Source organism: Neodiprion pinetum, chromosome 4, assembly GCF_021155775.2.
Source record: "Neodiprion pinetum isolate iyNeoPine1 chromosome 4, iyNeoPine1.2, whole genome shotgun sequence".
Lineage (NCBI taxonomy): Eukaryota > Metazoa > Arthropoda > Insecta > Hymenoptera > Diprionidae > Neodiprion > Neodiprion pinetum.
The window spans coordinates 18,272,012-18,297,518 of NC_060235.2; the positions used below are offsets into that span (position 1 = coordinate 18,272,012).

At 37.4% G+C, this 25,507-nt stretch overlaps 3 protein-coding genes and 1 long non-coding RNA gene across 8 annotated transcripts in view; 2 read left to right on the forward strand and 2 right to left on the reverse strand.

The window, feature by feature from the left end:
- Positions 1-4,036: 4,036 nt before the first annotated feature.
- Positions 4,037-6,713, forward strand: Orc4 (origin recognition complex subunit 4). Its single transcript, XM_046624641.2, has 6 exons — positions 4,037-4,222; positions 4,439-4,691; positions 4,800-5,126; positions 5,193-5,690; positions 5,763-5,915; positions 5,975-6,713. The coding sequence occupies exons 2-6, from the start codon at positions 4,476-4,478 to the stop codon at positions 6,137-6,139; spliced, it is 1,359 nt and encodes a 452-aa protein (XP_046480597.1). The 5' UTR covers positions 4,037-4,222; positions 4,439-4,475; the 3' UTR covers positions 6,140-6,713.
- Positions 6,567-10,638, reverse strand: Amt (Ammonium transporter). 2 transcript variants are annotated; one of them, XM_046624640.2, is made up of 11 exons: positions 10,393-10,638; positions 9,665-9,950; positions 8,969-9,126; positions 8,779-8,890; positions 8,323-8,528; positions 8,005-8,136; positions 7,683-7,778; positions 7,367-7,455; positions 7,217-7,306; positions 7,062-7,149; positions 6,567-6,991 (listed from the first exon to the last, which is right to left on the reverse strand). In XM_046624640.2, exons 1-11 carry the CDS (start codon positions 10,583-10,585, stop codon positions 6,807-6,809), a joined length of 1,635 nt encoding a protein of 544 aa, XP_046480596.1. In that variant the 5' UTR covers positions 10,586-10,638; the 3' UTR covers positions 6,567-6,806. The 2 variants fall into 2 exon arrangements, with proteins under 2 accessions (XP_046480596.1, XP_046480595.1); XM_046624639.2 differs by having other exon boundaries at positions 7,683-7,781.
- A 6,715-nt stretch (positions 10,639-17,353) lies between these two features.
- The window catches only part of sei (seizure), an 80,737-nt gene continuing 72,583 nt past the window's right edge, over positions 17,354-25,507 (reverse strand). For 3 of the 4 annotated variants that reach the window (XM_046623329.2, XM_046623328.2, XM_069135531.1), the window contains 4 exons: positions 25,018-25,354; positions 24,104-24,238; positions 20,646-20,885; positions 17,354-18,761 (listed from right to left, as the gene is read on the reverse strand). In XM_046623329.2, coding sequence (XP_046479285.1) covers positions 18,443-18,761; positions 20,646-20,885; positions 24,104-24,238; positions 25,018-25,354 — 1,031 coding nt within the window. In that variant the 3' untranslated portion in view covers positions 17,354-18,442. The remainder of the gene's footprint in view (positions 18,762-20,645; positions 20,886-24,103; positions 24,239-25,017; positions 25,355-25,507) is intronic. The other variant, XM_046623330.2, reaches the window with a different exon arrangement.
- On the forward strand, positions 22,583-23,782 carry LOC124217546 (uncharacterized). Its single transcript, XR_006882840.1, has 3 exons — positions 22,583-22,665; positions 22,912-23,179; positions 23,570-23,782. It is a non-coding gene; the product is annotated as an uncharacterized lncRNA (long non-coding RNA).

Here is a 25,507-nt window from a genome sequence, read left to right on the forward strand (position 1 = left end):
CGCATGTGACGATCGTGTTGCACTTGGGTAAGAGACTCCATCGGAATTATGTTTTTGACGCGTGACTCTACTTTAATCGATAAATCTTTAACCTGCTGCATGAACCAATCTATGCAATCAACGCCACGTTTACTGTGGAACTCCGATAAAGTCTCATCGTACGCGCAATGTACATAGTACGCTACACTGTGCGGGATATGCCTTTGAAATTCACGTGTTTTACGGGTTGAAACGTGATTTTGGAATTCGTCAATCGGTATATACTCTAATATACATTCGAGATCGGCGTAAACGACAAACGGGACGGTACCCTTGTTCTGAAAATTTGAAAATGCTAAATCTTTCGACTCGGGAAATTCCATGCGTACTTTATTTAGCATAATACAAACTTGCCGATGATTGTCGTAGGCATGTTTCACGGTAAAGTGACACAAACATCTGTCGCATAAAAACAGTCGACCATTATGATTAGACAATTGTTTGCTCACCAATCGCGAAAGATCTTTAATCCAAGCAAAGTGGAATCTTGGTGTTAACCCGCGAGCCATATCATTTTCTGGGTTACGCTCAACCATCAGAAGATGAATCGTGTCAAAGTTCGCGGTACTCAAATGATCGCTCAAATAAATTGGCACGATGACGCTTTTATTCGATTTTGCATGATCTGAAAAAGTTTGAGATTCTATCCCGTATACATTGATTCGCAAATTATTCAATCTCTCAAGCTTTTTCACATCATGTAGAGTAGCAGGGAATTTGATACCTGTACAGTCCAACTCGGAGATAAAGCGGCGATAATGGAAAGTCCTATTGGTGTGGGTGTTGGTCGGGTGGCGTGCTGCAGTGATGGACCAAAGAAGACACCTTTCATCTTTGTTTTTCACATTGACCACCGCTTTCTTCCGCTGAATGTCCTTGGGCAGCTCAACGAATGTCGAAAGCCCCGCAGCCAGAGGCTGGTACCGGTTGATATTTACGGCAGTATTGAGGATCTCGATCATGCTCCACCCAGAATCGCGTTGTTCAAAATCCTCAACCTTCACAAGTAGATCGGCCCTTGCGTGCGTAAACCAACCGTCTATATCGCTTGAGGAGAGGATCGCGATGTTGGCGGTGTTGAAGCTTTTAACTTCTTCCGCAATCCCCTCGTGCTTTATGTTTTCAAATTTGCACGATAATGTGAGGTTAACCTTCACATTACCCTCCTCGCGCAGTACCAGCCTCAATTGCTCAACGATGATCCGTTGCGCGTCGTCGAAAAAGGCGTCCAAATTCTTATGCCCGAGATTTGTGACGACTCCTGTTCGGATCAGGTTGGCGAAAGCACTTTCGACTTCGTCCCACTGCACCCTCGCAGGGCTGCCGATGGTAGCACCCATGACCACGGCGTACTGCTGCTGCTGCCGCTGCTGCTGTCGCTGCCTCAGCTGTTGCCGAATCTTTGCTATCCAGGATTGTACGAGCGTGATTGTGTGCTGAATTTGCAGTTTCGCACCTTTGCTCGTTTTCGGGCGCTTGGAAACATCACGCAGCAATTGGAGATTTTCCATTCCAACGCCAATCCAGTGCTGGAAGATGTCGTCATTCTCCTGCTCGGGATGCAGCTCGCCCAACAAATCGTGCACGTTCTCCATCGTTTTGACGATATTTGAGTATGTTTCAGCGGCCATGACTTTAACGCTGATATTTGCAGAACTTTGATGAACTTTTGACTTGCACGTATCGTGTAAGACTGACGAGTCTGCATCGGATGCGTTGAGTTAATATATGCAGATAGATCGTAACAATTTGGGGGAGTGATAGCGAAAGGTTCAAGCTTGGTATCCCCACTCGCCATCCGGTCGATTAGCATAAAGGAATGTATTCGAAGTATGTCGAAAATATTATTTTTCGCCCTGGGAGTAAACTATTAGCGTGAAAGTTTACGGATCGTCATCAACATTCCCAGCCTATCTAATTGTGGTGAACATCCCCAGCCTATCTGATTGCGGTGTCGCCATCCGGTCAATTAGCACAAAAGAATGTATTCGAAGTATGTGGAAAATATTATTTTTCGCTCTGGGGAGTAAAACTATTAGCGTGAAAGTTTACGAATCGTCATCAACATTCCCAGCCTATCTAATTGTGGTGAACATCCCCAGCATATCTGATTGCGGTGTCGCCATCCGGTCAATTAGCACAAAAGAATGTATTCGAAGTATGTGGAAAATATTATTTTTCGCTCTGGGGAGTAAAACTATTAGCGTGAAAGTTTACGAATCGTCATCAACATTCCCAACCTATCTGATTGTGGTGAACATTCCCGGCCTATCTGATTGCGATGTCGCCATCCGGTCGATTAGCACAAAAGAATGTATTCGAAGTACGTGGAAAATATTATTTTTCGCCTTGGTGGCAAACTGTTAGCGTGAAAGTTTACGGGTAGCGGCGGAAAATCAAAATGGTATGTCGAATGTAAAATTTTCGCCCTGGGGGTAAACTATTAGCCTGAAAGTTTACTGATCGTCATCAACATTCCCTGTCTATCTAATTGCGATGTTACCATCCGGTCGATTAACACAAAAGAATGTATTCGAAGTACGTGGAAAATATTATTTTTCGCCCTGGGGACAAACTATTAGCGTGAAAGTTTACGGGTGATGGTGAAAAAATCAAAATGGCCGCCATCAAAATGGGCGCTCGATAGCGAACGTCATAGCGAAAATCACATTATCAAACTGTCCGACGATAAAAAATCAAAATGGCTGCTCATCCGGCTAAGCAAAAATCAAAATGGCTGCTCATCCGGCTAGGAAAAAATCAAAATGGCTGTTATCAAAATGGCCGCTCGTCCGAATCAAAATACATATACGAACAAATATTGTCATAAAAAAACAAGGCCAAACTAAAGGCATAAAATACTTTACACACTATTTCCGTGAAAACTGCAAGCCCTGGTTCCACAACAAAGACCTCTCAAGAGAATGTATAGTCACGATAAACCGTTGCAGAGCGAACCACTACCACCTACGCGCCTCCCTTTTTCGCATAAATGTTACAGACAGCCCAAATTGCGACTGCGGTGAATTTGAACAAAATATTAAACACGTACTGTGGCAATGCGTATTATTTGACCAACAAAAAATAGAGTTTTTCAGCAATCTATCTAAGTCTAACTTACGCCCCCCACTGAATATTGAATTAATAATTTGTAAACCTAACTTAAGCGCCTGCATCTATATTCAACGCTTTCTGAATACATGTAACCTCAAAGTATAAATTGTCAAGACTCAATACAAATAAGTATAATAACTACATCAACCATTATAAGACTATTGTAAACTAAACTTTTGTATGCAGATATAAACCCTTACAAGGGTTTCAAATGCTTAAATAAAAAAAAAAAAAGAAAACGTGTCAAATGAACGCGGGGATGTAGATTTTTACTCGTAATAGGGTACGCCAGAGAATTTTTACAGCATGGTATCTAAATTTACAAGTATCGAGACAGCGAAATTCACCGGTTCGATTTTCATTGTTACAACGCGTGGCTCGCGGTGCTGTCGAATAAAAAGTGGTCGTTAGATTATGCATACTCGAATCATCATCAACCCGGAATATCATTCTTGCATATCTACAAATTGACAATTTACCGTATAAGAAAAGTGTCTCATCAGAATTGGATGCAGACTATTTGCGGAAGATTTCGGGGCTAGGTGCCGAGCTCACGAGCTGAAAGATGGAATGCCTAGAGGAGATACATGGAATGAACACACTTTGTGCATCTGAAAGGGGACCCTCGGACATGGTTTCAATGGATTGCAGGTATGTTGTAGAGGTATTTGCCCCAAGTTTTGTCACTAGGATAACGGGAATTTATGCACTGTGGCTTGGTTTCCGAGAAAATCGATGGCTTACTAAATATCAATAACAAACATTGATTTAGAAAGTTTTTTTTCAAATTGCGAATCCGTCAGGGCGCAGCGTCTGATGCGCTGTTTGAATAAAACAAGCAATGCGATCAACGTTACCGACGGACGTTACTCAATTTTCCCGAAATGGTTACGGATCTTTCAAGGGTCGTGATCACAGCTCGGGCAGTAAACTGGGCGAAAGTGTTTGTGTTTGGATCTGTGAATTGTAAACATTTAACCGTGTCAGCTTGCCGAGTGCGGTGAAGTTCTCGTTTTTTAAATCCAATAAGTTGAAATAAAATTCTCCCTGAACTGTGAATTTTTTCACCGTAAGTATACAAAATTCTGTCTTATTTTAGTCGACACTATTTCTTGGTAATCGGATTGCGATTTTTATTCATCATTTTTTCACCAACGATTATCGCACCGCACGCAACCGTCATAACCTAAACGTTTATTTAATCGTCCGTACGGATGAATGAATGTTATAAAACTAATCGCACGAATAACGGGCTAAAAATGTTGTAATCATTATCTTTCGATAGTGAAAGAAATCAAACTCAGAAACAAACAAGAATAATTATGAGCAAAAAGCAGAACATGGCTATAGATTTCCACGACAATATGATACTACTGACCAGAAAGTATCTGAAGCGAAAAATCATGTGTCCAGAAACAAAGTTCAGGCATCACGTCAAGGAGCGAGTACATATTCTGGATTTGTTGAAAAGGACCGTTGAAAACGGCGAGAGCAATTCGGCCTTACTGATCGGTCCCAGAGGATGTGGAAAAACCACGGTAAGATGTGGCCAAAAACATGTATGGAAATATCGGAGACTAAAAGACACAAGAGTAACGCAAAGTAGCCTGTAAATCTTTACAAAACGTATCTTTCATTGAATTTAGCTCATCAACAGCGTACTGAAAGAGCTGTCGTCGTTAAAATCATTCAAAGATGAAGCACTTGTCGTGAACTTGCATGGTTTAGTTCATACGGATGATCGTCTTGCGCTCAAAGACACCACACGTCAGATGCAGCTGGAAAACGCAGTCGGTGACAAAGTATTTGGCACGTTCGCAGAGAACTTGAGCTTCCTTCTTGAATGTCTCAAGTCTGGGGACAAGACTCAGTCCAAGCCGGTAATTTTTATTCTGGACGAGTTCGACCTGTTTTGCGCCCACCGAAACCAGACTCTGCTCTACAATTTGTTCGACGTTGCGCAATCTGCACAGGTGAGCATCACGCAAGAAATAAAACAATAGTTATATATATCCCTCGTTGTCCTCAATTTTGTCCAGGCCCCGATATGCGTGCTTGGAATCACCTGCAGGCTTGATGTTATCGAACTTTTGGAGAAGCGCGTCAAGTCCAGGTTCTCACATAGACAGATATTCCTTTTTCCGGGCGACACATCTGGCTCAGATCAACCCACCTCAGCTTTTGACGATCGTCTCAAGTTGTTCCAGCACCTCCTCAGTCTGCCTGATGACGAAAATGTAAACGAAACCGATCAGCAGTACGAGGATTGTAAAATGAATCCGCAGTTTGGCGCCAGATGGAACGAGTACATAAAAAGTCTGACCGAAAACATGACTATGGTCAATTTTTTGAAGAGAATGTACCAGCTGGATGTCAGCGAGAGGAGTTTCAGAAACTTTTTGGCCCTCGTTATATCGTCGCTTTCCGAAAAACATCCGAAATTAGAAGTGAATGATTTCGTTGAGGCTAATAAGTTCTTCCATCAGGACGACAAGGTTCTCACCCTTCAAGGGTTGTCTGTTCTAGAATTGTGCCTGGTGAGAATTTCACCTTCGAACGAAGGGACGCGAGTCTGTTGAATTTCCGATTTTATCCACATCTTTTTGCAGATTATCGCCATGAAACATCAGACTGAAATATACGACGACGAGCCGCTGAATTTCGAAATGGTTTTAAACAGATACGTCAAGTTCGCTAATCAGAATTCGTCTATTCAAACCGTCCAGCGACCTGTGATCATGAAGGCTTTCGAGCACATCAAGGTGAGCATCAATGTGCCATTTATACTCCCATTATAGATAACGGATGATTGAAATTGCAGAATTTGGAGCTGATTCAGCCTGTTGGAGGGCCGAACACACGAGTTGAGAAGGAGCATCAGCTCTATAAGTTTTCACTCGGTTGGCAGCAGATAGCCGATGCCGTTAAAAACTATCCCGAGCTTCCGACTGAAGTTTCCCAATGGGCGGTCAGCAGTTTACAATAGAAAATCCGTGCATTTAACTAACTTTAATGAAATGTGTTAAACTTGAGCAGTTCTTTGACAATAGGATTGTTGTTTCGTTTTATTTTACATTTTTTTCCCTTCGTATTGAACGACGTTCCCGTTACCAGTATTCATAGGGTTTTACGTGCAACCCTTATTATTGTATTCGATAGATAAATATGAAACATGCGTAGAGTTTCTAGTTCTATACCTATATTTAATTATGTTGGTTATACCTTGAAATTGTAGACTAATTGTGTAGCCAATATTTTATTATTATTAGTACTACTGTAAAGTCTAGGCGAAAAAATGAATTACGCGATTAACAGATCTCGTCTCTTGATTATCTCATTGTATTATTTATCTCTTACGTACATGTATTTTTCAAGTTCAAAGCTTTAATTTATTTATTTACACTATTTATTTGTATTTCGGAAAACACGAGAAAACAAAATGAAAAAGGAAACTAGAGAAGGCAGAACAAAGAGTAAGAAAAAAAAAATAAAAAAACGTGTGGATTGTATATTTACTCAGTAATAAGACGTGTTTGTATTTCTATTTATACAAAAGTTTCTATAATATAAATTTATACATTGAAAAACGATGTAAAGTGAAAATCTTATCTTGTTTTTACGTGTTTACTTGTTTCATCCATCACACCTCGTTTTTACTCAATCCACGACAACTTTGGAGTCTCTTTGCCCTTCAATGATTTTTTTAAAAGATCCTTCACCCCGGATTGTATTCGGTTGTTTTTCAAACCAGTCACTTTTCCCGGACTGCGCGCCATTAATTTCTTCAGCTTTTGGGCTCTCTGGCTGCGGTTGTATCTCTCCAAGTACGATTCGTGCCCTGTGGAATCGAGTTGATAAATTTTTATCAATTCCCCCTCTTAAATGCAACACGATAAAAAATATCAAACCTGGGTTGAATCCTATTTTCAAAACATTCTCCAGTCGAATTTGATCCGGGAATGGACGAAGCGCGGAAACCGCTCTGCTCACTCCCACCTGAAAATTAAATTGAAACGTGTGCATTAAAATTCACACGCGCGAAATCACTACCTAATCTACCCACCTGCACGTGTCTCACTCTGTGCTCGACCAAATCTGCACCCAGTAATTCTTCGTGCGTGCTCATTCTGATCGGTAGCACCTTGTCGATCATCTGTAATTGCGGTCAAGTTCAAATTTCTGTCCGCTTCTTTCCGTCTTCACACATACTTACCCACAACAGAATAACCGACGATAGAAAACTCCAGCTGGCTAGACAAAGCACGGACAAGCTTTGAACCCCGAGTAGGTACCATCCCCCACCTTTAATTAAGGTAATCAGCAAATCGGTGTAATTAAGACATTATGATAATCCCGGTATATTTGGATGCGATCATATCGTAATTTTTACTACTGATGAGTATTATACTCGGTATTGTTTGTTTATAATTGGAATCAAATTCGTTCTCTTGGCTTGTATGAAGAATTTTTCATCCTACTTCGCACGAATAATTGTGATATCTTAATTACTTGATGCGTTTATAACGTACCTTTGAAGAGGCCTCTTCGGCCATTCGTTGTTGTCAATGGTCGAGGATTGTCCGCGAACAAACCAATCGCCAGAACTCCCCAAATTCCACTAGCTCCTACTTAAATGCATGTTTATAGAGCTCGTTGTTTAAAAAAATCGATGTAACTAGGGAGAAAACAAGAACCTAAACTATGAAGGATCAATGGACCACAACGGCGAAATCAAACGTTAGGGAAAGAGAGAGACAAAATTGTTCTAAAAATCTCCAGAGTTTTTTCTCTTTCGCCAAGTTTTGATTCAAACCACCAGCCTTTTTGTCCTTCATCGTAGCTTAAATTCACCGTGAACTGCAGAAGCACCAACAGGATCGTCTATGCCCAGCTTGTCCAAGGCAGGCATCGCGATGCATGCTATAAACCCGCCGATTGACCCGACCACCAATGCTTCCCAGGCTTGGAAGAGGAAACACCCGCCTGTATTCGAATAATCATACACGGCCGAAATAAGTGATTCTATATCGTACAACACGCGATTTTGGAACGATGAGGGATATCAAAACTCAGTGCATGGATGAAAAAAAAAAAAAAAATGGATCGATCAGTGCTGAGGAACAACTGTACAAAACATGAGGTGAAACTGATTGTGAATGAAAAATTTACCTGTCACTGCGACCAGCGCTCCAAGGATGCCGTTAATTTGACTTAAAATGTCGATCCCGTTCGAACCCATCAAGCTGAATCCAAACCCGATCAAGCCGCCACCAATGCTGCCCATCATCGTAGAGACTGCAGCTCTAGCCGCGTATTTCCACCGATCGCCACTTACGCCGTAGGTGCTTCCGCTGTTAAACGCCAACCAACCCCACCTTGGAAGAATTCAATGCACGGGTGCATCATAATAGAAGTAAAAAGGACTCTCCCCTTTCGATGAATCACTTGCAAATCAGAAACTTGAAAATCGCTTGAGAATCAGTGAAAATCTGAACGACTTTGAACATTTGCTGGAAGCCCTTGGAAATCGGTGGAATTCAAGCTAGCCTTCAATATTGGAAATCATTTGGAATATCACAGACGATCCCCAAGTGATTTCCAAGTGATTAGCTTCTCGGGATTTACCAGAGCACGAACATTCCCATCACAGCATTGACTGGACAACCTGGTGGAAGAGGGTTCAACCCGTTGTCGTATCGACCAAGTCTTGGTCCCAGCATTATGGCGCCGGCTAGGGCTACAACGGAAAAAAACATGAGCTAAGGAATGGAAGGGATAACGGGTGACATGTGCTCCGTCTCCATCATCGACTTGCCGGAAATTCCACCGACCAGGTGAACCGGCCCTGATCCGGCGATATCGACAACGCCCATTCGCTTCAGAAATCCGTGATCGCCCCACACCCAGCCGGCAGGGATGCAGTACACGACGGTGTTCAGTAAAGAGAAGAGGCTGTAGGCCTTGAAGTTGCACCTGAAATGCTCTTATTGATCATCCGAGGAAGTCATAAGCTTAACACTTCGATATCAAATTGTAAATCAAAGAAACCGAAGTGACCTGAATGTTCTTCGAGAATCACTTGAAATCATATGATGGCGCTGAAGAAGTTGCGTGACAATTAGCGTTGGAAGTGGTGAAAATCGTTTCAAGTTTTGGGGTACCTACACGCCAAATGATACGGTGTCAATTCATTGACATTCTATTCTAGGTATTGACTTGCAGGTATCTTATCGTTTGCATTATATTAATTCCACGACTTCCAGTTTACCCCGTGATTTCCATTGACCGCCAATGCTTTCTCAGCGTTCTTAGTGACGTTCTGACCTATCGTGATTCTTTTCGGTCCGACAATCAGGGCAAGACGTCTAGAACGCTAGGACATCATTGGAAATTAAGGGGAGCCACTCGGTACACTGGTCAATCAACGAGAGCATATAATGAGACAGAAGTGAGTTAAAAGCACTCGAAGTCGATGTTAATGGTCAAGCACCGTAACGCAACGTGCGTTTACCGCTCGGCCATGGCACCGCTGACGATGGTTGTGGCAGTGGTGGCGAAGCTGAGCTGAAAGAGAAACGCAGCGCAGGTTGAGCCCATGAGCTCATCATCGATGCTCGGATCGACTAAGAACCCGCCGATCCCAATGAAGGGGTTGACGGGCTGAGCCTTTCCGAAGCTCATCCCAAAGCCGAAGAGCCAATAAGTGAGTCCGCCCAGGACGATGTCGACGACGTTCTTCATCATGATGTTGACTTCGTTTTTAAGCGACACGCAACCGGACTCGAGCATTCCGAACCCTGGAAAACGGGTAAAATATTTGTTGTGTAATGGTTACAGGTACCGTACTACACAGTCCTAAACTGTTTTCACTTTCGACCACAACCGAAAAGTATTGATAATTCTAGGTAAGAAAATGAAAATTAGTTTCTTAGCTGTAACGAGAATATCCGTTACGATGTGCTTATACTATAATTCTTTCTAGTTGTGGTCACGTGCACTACATTTTCTCACACATCATTGCGATAGTTTGATTTTGTTGGAGCACCAAATCCATTGAAAAAATGATATTACGTAGTCAACTAAACAAATAGACTTGACGTTACGCTAATGTATAAATTTAGTAACTGACAACTATGTAATCACACTCAACAGTCACTTGTGCTACAGATTCTCTTGGGATTTCCATTTTACCGGAGTCTTCTGGTAATGATTGTGCCGCATCAAATTTCCGGGACTCACCTGTCTGCATGGTGAATATGATGAAGGAGGAGCTGACGATCCATATCGTGTCCTCTTTTGACACGTTGTAGATCGAGCTCGAGTATCTAAGATCGGTGATCTCGAGTCTCTGCAAGTCGCTTATACCTAATACGGATTGATTTTTGACGTAGAAATTGTTGTAAGGGGTCTCGGAGTCGGTTGATTCCGCCATGTCGGCTGCCTAAAAAGTCGAAAACTTTTGTGTAGACGTCAACTAACGTGACCAAAGTCACTGACAAATGGTCTTTACCTAGCGAGCGCAGACTTGGATCGTACCCTAACTGCAGTTGATTGTGGGCGCAAACATAGATCAAAGAAATTTAATCGGAGAAAAACAAGTACATTATTTACCATCGAGTCTCCTTGTCTATTCTTTCCCTGCAAATCGATGTGCTATACGACGATCGTTTAAGTCGTTTGCAGGCTCGAAAGAAAGAGAGATAGATAGAGAGAGAGAGAGAAACAAGTAAAAAAAAAAAAAAAAAGAACGGAGCAAGATAGAAGAACAAATCGGATGGTAAAAGCTGGACTTAATATAATATCAATATTATATTACGCAAAGGAGGACTGGACGTGTATTACGGTATTACTAAAAATGATTCAGACAATATAGAAACCGAAAAATATGTAATAAACATATTTATATGCAATATATGAAAATTTATACATATATAATATGATGTCATCGTAGCGTTAATACATATACATATACATATCTACATATATGTATGTATGTACATAATTATATTCATCCTGTATACATATAATATGTATACATATGTATATATATTGTATTTAGATTACATTATTAATTAAATATGTAATATATTATACTTAATAAGAGAGCCTGTAATTGCCGTGCATTGCACATAACCTATATATATATATATATATATATATATACATATATGTTTATGCCGCGCTCAGAAAAAAAATCTATTATTTTTAATATGATAAGCTTACTTCATATGTAATATATTATAATAAGGTACATAATAATATAATTTAATCTTAGCAATATAAAAACAGCGGTGACTTTTCGTAATATGTATAGCGATAAGAATTTGATCGACATGTTTTAATAACAACAACAACAATAATAACAACAGCAACAACAACAACAATAACAATAACAACAATAACAATATAATCGTGAATTAAATATTCTATTCAATATTTTATGTATTCAATCGTATTATTATACTTCCTTTTCGTCGTTTGTTTATAACGTGATTTAATTATTTTTAGTACGTGTGTAATGGTCATAATTAATTATTTATATAGCAACTTTTAACGCTTTTCGTTAACGACGGTTTATTAATTTATATCGGTTATCGATTATTCCTATCATTATTATTGTTATTATTATTATTGTTGTTGTTATTATTATTATCAAACGCGTAATACAAGCGTACAATCGAACTTGAAAAATATTTTGTGTGTGCGTGTGTGTTATATTATCTTGTGATCAATTTTAAATCATCTCCTTTCCTAATTACACGTTTTCTTCACTTATATTTATTTCTTACACACGCGATAAATTTTTTTCTACCCTGTGCAAATTCAAAGTTCAATTGTAAAGTATCGTCGATTCATTATAATCATATTATACAGAAGCTGCAGATTTAATCGGCGCATTTTCATTACTCTGTTATATATACTACTATATACTTAGATTAAGAAAAAAAAGTGCATCTACGTTATGATGAGACGAAAGCTTGAATCATGATAAGGCTGTGCTTTCATACACAAGGAAACTGAGCGCGGATTTTGAAATGAAAATGTGAAAAAATAAAAACTAAAGACATAACGATAAAATCAGGGTGAAAATATTTGCAAATCTTTCTCTTATTTTACAATTCAATTCGACGACAATTAGTTTTTATTTCATTTTTTTTTTTTCACGTTCGAAATTTAGGGCGAACAGAAATTTCCTCCATATTTCTTCTTCGATATCTCGAAGGTACAGCTATATTAAACGGACGTGTCGATATTCATTGTTTATCAATATTCTTTGAATCGTTTTGTATTAGAAAAATTATTTAGAGTCAATATAATATATATAGGTATATTCTTATATATGGAGTCAATATATATATAATATATTTTTATATATTGTACATGAAATTAGACATACCTATACATATATGTACGTATATGGGGCATTCCACGTTAGATCGACCATACCAAAAGCCTGACCCTCTCAGAATTAGTTTAAACTTTGCGAAAACCTTCTGTTATTTGTCCAGAATTTCTAGAGTTTTTTTTAGTTTTTGTTCGACGTTGTTTAGATGTTAACATTCGATATTATATGTGCGGAATTCGAAAATGTGCGAAGTTCAATTAAGTGTAATTCGAAAATTATTAGTTATATAAAAAAAAAGTTACGTACGAAAACGTATCAGTTTCGAGTGAAATTTAACGCCAAAATATGTAAAAATTTATTGAGGCTGCCAAGAGTTCTCCTCAAAATTTTAAAATATTAATTTTTGAGATTTTTTAAAAATGGTCAAGTTTTTATCGCTAAAAATTTCAGAGGACATTGCGCTCTCAGTGTTCAAAAACTTGTTTAAATTTCATCATGGACCGAGGTTTCATTCCAAAGTTATGCATGTTTTTCTACATTGTTTCCTGTAAAAAAAAAAAAAAAAAGAAGAAAACCTCCTACCACTAGAGGCCTCACCGGGCGTTATGCGTCACGAAACGATTACACGAGAAAGCTTCTGTGAAATCATATATTTGGTTATAAGTTTTGGAATTATTTCATATCATGTCGACGACAGCACGACATGACGTGATAGACAATTTTTGCGAAAACTGTGTATGAAAAAAAGTTGCAACTTCGAAACCAAGTCTCGGCCCACGATGAAATTTACACAAGTTTTTCAACACTAATTGTAAGAGAGGAGTATTCTCTGAAATTTTCAGCGAAAAAAATTGAACTGTTTTTGAAAAATTTCGAAAAACTAATATATTTGGGTTTTTAAGTACTGTCAGAGACCTAGATAAATTGTTGCATATTTTGGCATTAAAGTTCAGTCGAAACTGAAGATTTTTTATTAAAAGTTTTTCAAAAATTAATAAACAGTTTTCGAGTTACACTTAATCGAACTTCGGATATTCTCGATTTCCGCATATATTATATCGTATGCTAACCCCTAAGTGTTGTCGAATGAAAATGTAGAAAAAAATCACAATTACTTTCGACAACTAACAGAAAGTTTTCACAAAGTATAAACTAAATCTGCGAGGGTCATGATTTTGGTCAGGTCGATTTGACGTGGAATGCTCCATATACTCGTATGTACGTGCAGTGTGCGTCTTTTTCTCATGAAATGTATGATTATTAATTAATTGGTATTATACATACCAATATTACATATATTGTACCACAGCTTGTGAATCTACCACCTATATTATATATTATATGACGTACAGCAATTGTACGTAATTGTTATAATGTTTGTTGCTATTTTTTTTCATTTTTTTTTTCACGAGCCCGGTTAAAGCGAAGCTCAATTCTTTGCCATAATCTTTTCTCTTAATTTTCACTTTCAATCGTTCCCTTCGCTATTTTTACCGTTCATTAGAATGTTTTTAAATTTTTTTAATTCCATTTTCTAAAATTTTCTTCGTAAAGTGAGAAACTATGCAGAGAATTATCCTGTTTAATATAAATAGGCAAAATTATCTATCATAACACGTGACAACGATACTATCCTATTTATGTATGATATTTTGTTTGAATTACATTGATAATAATAACAATAATAATAATAATAACAACGTACTTATCGTGGGTATAAATACTCTAAAATATGTATCTATGCGTATGCATGTACATACATATCAATTTATATACACATGTACCCTAGGACTGAGCAAGAAATGAACAGCGTGCGCAAACATATGTGTGATACTTGTCTGATAATAATGATAATAACATCAATAATATTGATAGCAATAAAAATACTAACAACAATATCTATTGTCATTATATTATACAAGTACAAGATCAGCTACTAGGATTATAGCTTATAGTTTTATACTGTTCGTTATATCTGATGATATGGAGGAAAGAAGGAAAAGAAAATAAATTACAAAGACGACGTGAACGCGTTCTGATAAAAAATTAGTGAGAAAGGATATTGAAAAAAAATTGAATATTACGTTTCAATAATAATTATTGCACAGATTTGTGTTTTTGTTGTTGTTATATGTTGTTCTAATTATATTTATTTATCCATTCGTTTCGCGTGATCACTCAACTTTCGTGTTTTGTTACATGTCCCGTACAGCATATGTATACACAGTGAATTGCTAACGACTGAGTGTGTTCCGTCGTCTGCTGCAATTTAATGCGCATGGGCTACAATCCGAGAGCAGTTGTTTGCCAGGGTGACCAATCGTCGCGGATGAAATTGCAAAAATCTTGACCGTTGTCGCTTGGCAGGTGGGCTCAACACCGACAGCTGTCAAAATTTTTCAGGTTACATGCGTCGTCGTGGCGAACTGTCGTCTAAATTTATGGCCGTTGGTCACCCTGGGAAACAACTGCTCCAGGGTTGTAGCGCATGCGCATTAAATTTCATCAAACGACAGACGATTCAGTCATTAGAAATTCACCTTGTACACCTGGTACAATATAATACCACGTCGATTATTCATCTCATCGTATTTCATATTACGTTTTCTCTGCAAGCTTGATTGATTTTATTCCCGTTTCAATATATTTATATAATCTTTATTCATTTTTTTTTTTTTTCTGTTACTTCCGGTTTTCGTACCTATACATGTTGTTTATAATTTTAGCGAGTTGAGAGATGAAAAAATAATATCGTGTACAACAGTTGCGATGCAGCGCGCAAAAATTTCGTACCGTTGTTATTACGATTGTTATTTTTACTGTTGTTGTTTTTGTTATCGTTGCTGTTGTGATAATTATTATTCACGTTTACGAGCTTGCAAAAGCAAATTTCATTCTATGCTAATACGCGATTGTTTATGTCAAAATATACATACATATATATATACCTGTATGTATTATTATGATCGAATTCCGTTACTTTCCTATACTTTGTAATTATATTATTATTATTTTTATTATTATTATGTACGTATAATTACATACTGCATATATTTTAATTATATGTTCATTACCGTTATTATTACTATTGTTGCATTAGTTGTTCTCTTATTATTATTATTATTACTGTTATTATAATTATCATCGTTACCGTCATCACCATCATCGTTATGTAACTTGATAATCGTTTCAACGGACTCTGTGTTGTAGATGTAAATACATGCAAGCCATCGAAGAAAAGAATTAGATATTTTGCATGTATATAAATATACATTGAATATTGCTGTTTTAATGCGATTCCGTAATAATAATAACAACAACAATAATAATAATAACGATAATAATACCTCACAAACGCGTAAATGGTATTATTATTACTTAGAAGTTTTATCACGTGTATGTAATTTCGCATTGTAATCATGGCATATCAGTGACATACGAAATATAATATGTATAATAGCTGTATACATATATGCGTATAGGTACTAGGCCTAAAGCTGCGCAGGCAATTTCGTATATTAAAAATGAAATGGTGTAATTTTTTTTTTTTTTTTTTGAATTTATTATTATTTTTTTTTTTTTCTTAAACAGTTCTATATCGACGTCTTTCCATAATGAAAAAGAAGAAATGATTAAAAACAATGCATACAACGCGATATGTTGAATATTAACCTCAAGTCTTCGAAAATTCGAAAAATTCGTGTATATCCAGACTTATGGCTAAAGTAAAGGTTTTTCCTTGTTTCTGAATAACGATCAGGAACATCGTGATACAAAAGTAGGTATGATATTTCTGATTTTACGGAAATACGAGGAGCGCCGTCTCATTTATTCGACATGTTTGATGATTAACCGTCAATTCAGACCGATAGAATATCCCATTTCTCTAAGTCCGGAAATACTTTTTTTTTTGCAACACGATGGTAATAATTATAATTAAAGGGCTGTAAGAATCGTATGCAATGTAGTTTATTTTTGTCTAAGTGTTATAAATTTTTCGATGCGGCAGCTATAGGTGTATTGTATCATGTATATTATGTACGTACTATCATATATGATATATTATAATTTTAATACTAGGGCAAATCGTGTCTTATTCGAAGAGATTGATCAGCAGTGATTTTCGGAATTTTTGCCCGTGGGTGATTTCGTAAAATTCGTAAACGCACAATTTACGTGATGTGTACATGGCACCGTTTTAGGAATAAGTTATTTTCGTTTTTCGTATTATTTTTTATTTAAATATCATCGTCGTTTTCGCTGAAGTTAGTTTTTTTTTTTTTTTTTTCTCAATTTCGAATAAGAAGAAAATCAGAAGCGGATAAACGAATAAATTAATGTATATATTTACCTATTATGTATTATAATATAATATATGAAATTTCTATATTTATATATCGTATTTCTTATCTAACGTGCAAATATGGTGAAAAAATTAGAAAATGAAATAACTCCTAAAAAAGTGCCACTTCAATGCCTACATAACGTTATATGTAATTAATATAATTAATATTATATTATATTACGTATGTATTCTTATTTGATTCCATTTTAGTAGCTGTGTATAATTTTCAATTTATAGATTTTCCTTCTCGTTCCTTTTCTCGCGTGACAATCTGACCTACTTTCCGATCCAGAATAATCATAATAATGATAACAATAATCACAATAATTCAGGTAAAAGCATAAACGAAAAGTATTTAAACCAAATCTTTCGATTTCGTGATAATATAATGCATATAGTATAAATGTTTTTTTTATTTTTGATATTTTTTTTTCTGCGTCCGTTACCATACTTTTCTTTTTTGCTCGATTGCACGTGTATATATATATATATATATATATATATATATATATATATATATAGGGTAGATAGTTAGAGAGGGAGAGAGAGAGAGAGAGAGAGAGAGAGAGAGAGAGAGAGAGAGAGAGATTATTATTTGGATGTTAATTAATTATTATATTATACGGACGATTTTCATACGCGCGCTTCGCCATTTATATTATACACACACATATATAGGCTGCAGGTGATTTCATAATGCATTGTTATTATCTTTTCTTTCTTATTTTCTTTTTACTTCGTATAGGAATATATGTATTGTATATAATTTTCATTTCGGTTTGAAAATTTCGCGTCAAGTGTTACAATATGCAGCTAAATCGAGGCAATGTCGAATATTTCAAAATTCAAAATTTATCTTTCACGATGGTTGGTTATAATGTGATACGCGACAGCGTATACATAGTAATTATAATTGATATACATGACAACCAAATATACAATAATTCTGTACAAATATATATGTTTAACAAGATGATTTATACAGTTAATCTATATAATAAAAGTTCATACTTTGATAACAAGGCGAATCAACGCGAATAGTGATTATGATAATAATAATAATAGTAATGATAATAAAACAAAAATAATGATCATACTTTCGTATAACAACATCGGATGAAATTTGCCAATTAAAGTAACATATATGAATATATTTTCATGGTAATCAATTCCGCTGATAAAAAATTTCTTTTCTCTTATACATATATACTTCTGTTTTTCTTCTCGATTTTGATAATTCTTAAAGCATGATTACGTTACACATTAAAATATGTTGGTTAATCGTTGACGCGTGACTTGCAACTATTCGTCATCATCATCAGGTACACTGGACGATGTTCGTATAATCATAATCATAATCGTCATCGTTATCATAATTAATTCTACACTGAATGGCGAATTTTGCGACGTTCTCAAAATAATTGGATTATATAGATATATAAAACAATGGTTAAAAAAAAATTCACCTCAGTTAAAACGAACCGTTTGCCGTTTTAAAAATATTTTTTACCAAGCAATTGATTAGTTGGCAAAAATTTTCCGTTCTTCTTATTTTTCCCCGCATGTTCGCAATTCGTAACTCATTAATTAATCACGTCTTAACTTCCGTGATCCTGGTCCAACTCGTCGAGGGATTCGAGCCTCGCTATTGGCGCCTCGTTTATCGCGAATTCCCAGGACATGTCCTCACTGGTTTGCCGCGAGGATTCCGGCCGCTGAATAAGAGCGTGACTCTCGACACCCGGCGTCGCCGAGGATCTCTGACCGGAAACCGCCTCGCCTGAAACCTCCTTCCGGCTCTCACTGCTCCTCGGCCTTTGCTGCTGCTGATTTGTTCTCGACTGATCGCCGCAGCTCCATGGATCCTCGGATCCCGCCCCGAGATCAGTTTCCGACCGTTTGTTGAACGAGCTGTAACTACCGCGAGTTAAACACGCGAGGTAAGATTGCGACGCTTAGATTGATCGGCCGAAGATCTGTAATAGTAGATATATAAGGCCGGTTCTGGATACAGACTCCTGTTTTACCAACCAATTACATTTTACCAACATTTAGACAAGACACGAACCTTTTTCTACAACATTTGAGGGTGGAGAATATCCCCAGTCTAATCGACCTTATCGACCATCAGATCATTTAGTTATCCGACGTTATCGAACATCCGATAATTTCGTTGTTCTACCTTGCCAACAATTTGAGGGCATCGACTATCCACAAACATTCTGGAAAAGGGTTTGCGTCTTAGCTAAGTTTCGGTAAAATGTCAGTACAGGAATCTGTATCCAAAACCAGCCTTGTATATCTAATTACAATTTTGATCGATTTTATTAAGAGATTGTCAAACATTGTGGTATATTTATCGAATCATTGTTTCCCGAAGATCTATCAATTTGAAAGTAAACCAAGAGAAAGTTTTAGTTGCGGTTTACTGTACTTGACAATTTTAATTTTTGTTTCATACTAAGAATAATCGAAAAATATTGTTTCGTCGGTACGACATGAAAATTGGTTTCCTAGCTGTAACTAGAAAATCTAGTATTTGTGACTTTTCTTTTTCATTATGGGCAATGCTGCAACATTTTTTTATAATTGTTGCGAAAATTTGATTTTGGCGCAATAATAATCATTTGAGTAAAAAAGTGCTTTAAACCAAACAATCTGATTTTGCCATACAGTTACTGGAAAATGTATACTAATAACATCTATAAACGCACAAAATTGTAACTTGTTGTACCTCGTTTCGCTGTACAAAATTGCAACAGTGTTCAACAAGTTTTTGCAACAATATCTGTTTTACTGAATTTTTCTAGTAAGTATAGAAAATGAAATTTTTGTCAGCGTACGAAGATTTTTTGTACCGGAATTATAAACGAAAGCTTAAAGCTCGATGCTTCGTTTCGAATCGCTTCAAAATTGCTAAGAATCTGGAAGAATTGGCATTGTCAAATCTTTTATTTCACCACATTGCATCGATATTATGATTATGGTCCACAAATATGGAAATATTAAATTGACAACTGGAAAAAAAGAATAACCATTTAAGCGAATCTGTAAAATATATAGTCCTTGGTATAAACCGAACCATCGCCGAGTGAAATCGGCTAAATATGATCTGTTAGATCTTCGGCAATTTTGGACCGATCCGAAGTAAGTATCGACTTCCAAGCTAATATTTATAAATTCAGTACTTTTTATTTTTGTATTTTTAAAGAAATCATTGTAGCTTTATAGAGATTATAAGAAATGTATAACAACTCGATGTAAGACTGTCTCGTAATAAAATCAATGAAAATGATCGATTTTTGGTCAAACAACCTCTTTAACAGAGTATCTTCAGTAATCTTCACACATATATAGATTATCTAGATGCAGAATTTACTGAGATTCTGAAATATATGCCGATGAAATTATGGCAGCATATATGTTTTTTTCTTATCATTCAACGAAATACTATTTTGTCACCAAGACATGGGAGAGGGGGGATGTAATTGGAACATTAATTCAGGTTTCTTCAGTGAAAACCCGATATCGTTTGAATAAATATTACGCCAAATCGGGTAAATTTGTTGTCACCATACTCTAGCACAACCCGAATTAATAATCTCCAAAATTCTTGGACAAATTTCGTGGTAATTTTTTAGTTGACACGCTGTTTAAACCATCCAGATAGATTTTTTCCCTACTTATCGACAACCGATCTTGGTAGGTTAGTTTTGTTTTTCGACTTTAAAACTTGACTTGAACCGATTTCTTATCGATTTTTTCGCGGATTAAACTTCGTAAAACTAATTCGAAACTCACCCGGTCCTGAACTCGCCTCTCCTAAAGGCTGCCGGCTGGCTGTGCCAGGCTGACGGCTGATGATGGGCCTGTTGGACGGTGGCTGGAACTGCCAGATCGACGGGTTGGCTTTGGGACCTCGTAGGTCCTGGCCTGCCGTTCAGGGCGGACTGTAGAGCCGAAGCCAACGCCGAGCTTTCCGACGTTACCGTCAAGCGCGACGTCCCCGATGACGCGAAGGTCGGCTCTCGGGTTGGCGGCCTGAAAATTGGGCCCATCATTGAAACGACGTACTTATTTATTTATTTTTTTTCTTCTAATACCCGTGATATTTAAATTTCATAAATTTGATGCTGTTATACCTACGATCTGTTTACATTTGGTGCAGTCTAGCTCTTTACAATAATTATTGTCACTTTACTACATCGGGTTATTTCCGTAAAGCACCCGATAACGATCCCTAATTATAGGCAATTCAGTTCGAGAGTTTTGCTCAAAGTGTGTGTGTACCCTGAATTGCCTATAATTAGGCATACCTACGAGGTGCATCAAGAAAATAAATCGTCACACTGCACTGCGAACTGAGGTGAAAAGTTCATTGAACGTGATTCTTCAACTCTCTGAAATAGTTTGGTTGATATTTAGCGAGAGAAAATATTTATCCCATTATTTGTTTCGCAAGAACATTGTGCAGCATGTGTTATTGATTTTTTTTTTTTTATTCAATTATTCGAGATAAAATTATCAAGAAAGTACGAGATAAGAGCTTTTACTTTGAATCGAATGAGGGTGGTTTATTTTTATTCTGCACCCGGTCCTGCAGTGTCATTTTAATTATACGTAAAACTCAACGTCTCGCTGTCTGTCTGTCCGCACGTTAGCTAATAACTTCAGGACTACCGAACCGATTTTTATTATGTTCTTTGCTCTGGATAGCTAAACAATCTGGCTAGGTTTTACAGAGCAATATTTTCGGCAATAATATACAACGATATTTGTAAGCCAAGTCGGGACGTGATGACACACTTATACGAACGCTGTCTAAACTCTTACAGATAAAGGAAAGTTATATTCAAGAGTTTTCAAGGTCTCGACGAGCTTTACAAAAAAGTCCACGAGAGCATATGGTTATATTTGATAGTTTTACCGTAACAACATTTGAAAATATTCGTGGGTGAAGCCGTGACGAGTTGCTACTATGAAACCAAATTGTTTTCCAGAAGCGAAGAATCACGTAAATATTTGTTCTCCGATCGTGAGATTGTACAAAATATTAATTACTGTAGACGCACACGATGCGGAGCTTCTATTATGATGATTGTCTATTTATTCAACGATCAAATTCTAAAAGCAATATTAGGTTTTAAACGTATAATATTATGTGCATTTATTCTTTTCAACGAATATGTGAGGCTTGGGGTATTTAATTAATAATACGTTACGTGTATAATAAGCACAAAAGTATACTACCGTACCTACGTATAAATAGAAACGGAAAAAAAAAACGCAGGCGGAGGAAAAATTTATAAATTAATAAATTTAAAAATATTTGCATCGCGGGTAATTGTGAAATGACAATCGTGATGTGTGCGGATTTGTTCGCGGAGCAACGCGAGATGTCATTTTTCGGCTCGACGATTGCATGACTAACGTAATCCGTGGAGATATGTAAATTACGCGTTCATTGATACATCATTTTTCTTTATATAAATAATGAAAATAAGATAGAAATCATAAGCGAAGGAATGAAAATTCACTCCGGTGTTTGGTATATTTAAAAATAGTAATCACAATTTCTTACGTGTTGTACATATTACATACGCATGAATTAACCTTGGCAAATAAAATTTGTCGCCCGATAAAGTAATCTCGGACTCAAGGTTTGAGTGTGATAAGTAAAAATTAAATAACGCCGTTTGAAAGCCAAACATTGATAATTGAACAGTGTCATGGAAAGACGAGAAAGTAACACGAAAGACGTAGTTAACGATAACAGAGAACCGAGGAAAGGCACAAATTCTGCTCGCAGTGACAGACGCAGGTGAAAATTGGCGTGATTAACGAAATCGAAAGTCAACGAGACGTACGGTCAGGTAGAAAATATGCCTAATCGGATAATATTTATGGAATTAATTTTTGGACGAGATAATTTTTTTCATGGAAATCGGGCAAATTACACAAACTTTTTACCTTAATCTTAAGATTTCACCTGACGGTACGTGTACGTTCCGAACGAACCAATAACATCTTCTCAGATTCTTTTCTTCAATAATATTATGCAAGTCAGATCTCAAGAGAACAAGGATCGAAAGGCGGTTGATAATCCGCGGGCTTCGTCGGTCGAAAAACGGAAGCACGACGAGAACAGCGTTGGTGAAACGAATCGCGAAGATCGGCGAACGATGCGCCGGCGCATAGAATCAAACTCGATTGGCAAAAATTTCGACGGCGCGAATCGGTCTTCGAAACGGGTTTCGAGCCAAAATCGGCGTCGTCGGGTCAACCGAAAGTCGACGAAGAAAAACGGACGAAGACGACACCGGCAGGGGAAAGAGGTAAAAAATTTCCCTCCGTAATTGTTTGGAGGATATTGTATTTTATGTAATTCAAACGCGGTTCGTGATAACGGTTGATAAAATGTCTCAAACCAAGAAGTCGCATCTTTTAGTTGCGAACATTGATTCAACTGTAACAGACGATACTGAAAAGCAATGAACTGGTAGAAAACGGTTCAATTTATTTTTTTCATTGTATTGACTCGCAGACGAACTATCGAAAAAATTCATAAAACTAATTTCAACATCGTTGAACTCGTCATCGTTGAAACTGATAAACGAGATGTTTTTTTGTCTTGAAAAATTTGGCATCATCTTCTGGGGAACTGCAGTGGAATCTCTTCAAATTTCGACATGGAAAAATAGGGAGCTAATATTCTTTTTCCAAAGATCCTGGGAATGTCCGAAGCGTCGAAGACGATCGCGAATCGAACTCCGAGGCGACGTACCACCAGATCATCCTGCGCCATTGTCCCCCATTACAAATCGGGCGAGGCTTCGTTACCGGCTGTTCCGAAACGCGTTTTTAAGGCCCTGCATATGCTTCGTCATGAGAAATTCTTACGAGCCGTTTCCCGCTACATCAAACCAGCCAATTCACTGCCGGGGAAGAATTAAGAGTGTAACGCATTATACGTGGTATCGAGATATTGTGCAGTTGGATCGTTGAATCATTTGCAATTTTAATTATACTGTTTAAAAAAATTTCCGTGTGTATATAATTACCGTACTTCGTATACTCGATGTAATTACATAATTATTATGGTATTTATCGTGTAAATTATGTATTATATACATACATCTCTATATACGGTTATTTTCCACATACGACGGAGCGTTGTAACGGGTAGGAATGACAACGAGAAAATTTTTACCAAGTATGCGCAACATTATAATTATAAGCATATTACTACTGAACGTCACCTTTTCAACTTGTCCAATTTATCCAAAACAAAAGACGCCGATATCAAATGCAACTGATCCAGGGATTTGGAAAGAAAGCTTATCCGGGACAGAAGAAAAACTGTGGGTCTTTTTTTTCTTCTTATTATTCTTCTTCTTCGATTCAGAGATAAGAAGGAAAAAAAATTGTAGAATCAAACATGCGATGATGACGATGATGATGATGATGATAGTGATGATGATAAATATCGGGATCAAGATTAATTAAAGAACGCGTAATGAATAGTGAAATCATAAAGTGCGATATGAGGTTGAAGATCGTAATGTCGATGCAGCGATGCAAGTTTAAGAAAAATCGTAAATTTTCGACTTGAGGTATTTCCGAAATTCGGTATCCTAAAAAAAATCTAAACGCACTGATATCGCAAGCTCGTCAATTAAATCAGAATATATAGTTATTCTTTACATGCTGTATAACGTTACCAACTTGAACCTCGCGCAAAAATTCTCTTCTGCACAATTTTTGTAATCTGACAAAAAGGCACGGTAAGAAAAATGCAGTGTATACTTTGCATTTTGATGTCAATGTAACACTATCTGATACCGAACCTCTGAATTGATCCAAAAATTGTCCCGCGGTAGGGTGGAGGTCAAGCCTTAGAAGGATCAATATTTGGAATGGCCGATATATCGAAATGTCAAACATGCGAAAATCAAGATTTCTAACAATTCATCTTTCGATATTTTACGTTCGCACCTTTGAAGTTTCGATATATCGATCGTTCCAAATATTGATCCTTCCAAAGTTTGACCCCCACTCCCGTAGTAGTCCGAACGTACCAATTTTGGTTAGATTCGCTACCGTCCCCATTTTCCCATTGCAGAAAAACGTATCCCTGATCAATGAATTCGAAAGAGACGTTATTTTCTCGTACCTGAACAAACTGTGCGAGGTACTCGGCTGGATTTTCCCATGTCCATTGCCGTAGCTGGTTGAAGTAGGAATGCTCGGAGGTTGCGGTTCGCTCGCCGATCTCTGAACGAGAGCCGGTGCTCTTCCGGTTGATTTTATCGTCATCGCAGGCGCGGTACCGGGTATCATTTCGATGCTCGAACTCTCCCGCGAGGAGTTCAGAGTCTGCTGGAGGAGGGCCAGGATCAGCCTCACGTCCCCGGCCATCGAGTGCTCCAGGGACGTGACTTGCCGGGTGAGTTGGTCTATCCTGGCGTTTATTTCGTCCAGTGGCCGGCCTGGACCACTTTGGAATTCACCTGCGAACCAGAGTGTCATTTATGCGGTCGGCTTTTTTCAGTCCGGTGTTAGTTCGTATTATGAAGGGTAGAGGTAAGGAGAAGTATCTCATACGGGCTTTCGACTGAAAAACTCTCCGCCAAAAAGCGACAAACAGTGGTTAAACAAGTCAC

What these genes read in the sequence shown, in the direction of transcription:
- Orc4 (XM_046624641.2), top strand. Translation starts at nt 4,476, where the DNA reads ATGAGCAAAAAGCAGAACATGGCTATAGATTTCCACGACAATATGATA. An exon ending in GAGGATGTGGAAAAACCACG is followed by an intron (nt 4,692 to 4,799) that starts GTAAGATGTGGC and finishes CATTGAATTTAG; the next exon opens with CTCATCAACAGCGTACTGAA. An exon ending in ACGTTGCGCAATCTGCACAG is followed by an intron (nt 5,127 to 5,192) that starts GTGAGCATCACG and finishes AATTTTGTCCAG; the next exon opens with GCCCCGATATGCGTGCTTGG.
- Amt (XM_046624639.2), bottom strand. Translation starts at nt 10,585, where the DNA reads ATGGCGGAATCAACCGACTCCGAGACCCCTTACAACAATTTCTACGTC. An exon ending in CATATTCACCATGCAGACAG is followed by an intron (nt 9,951 to 10,392) that starts GTGAGTCCCGGA and finishes CCCGTTTTCCAG; the next exon opens with GGTTCGGAATGCTCGAGTCC. An exon ending in CCGAAGAGGCCTCTTCAAAG is followed by an intron (nt 7,456 to 7,682) that starts GTACGTTATAAA and finishes CCTTAATTAAAG; the next exon opens with GTGGGGGATGGTACCTACTC.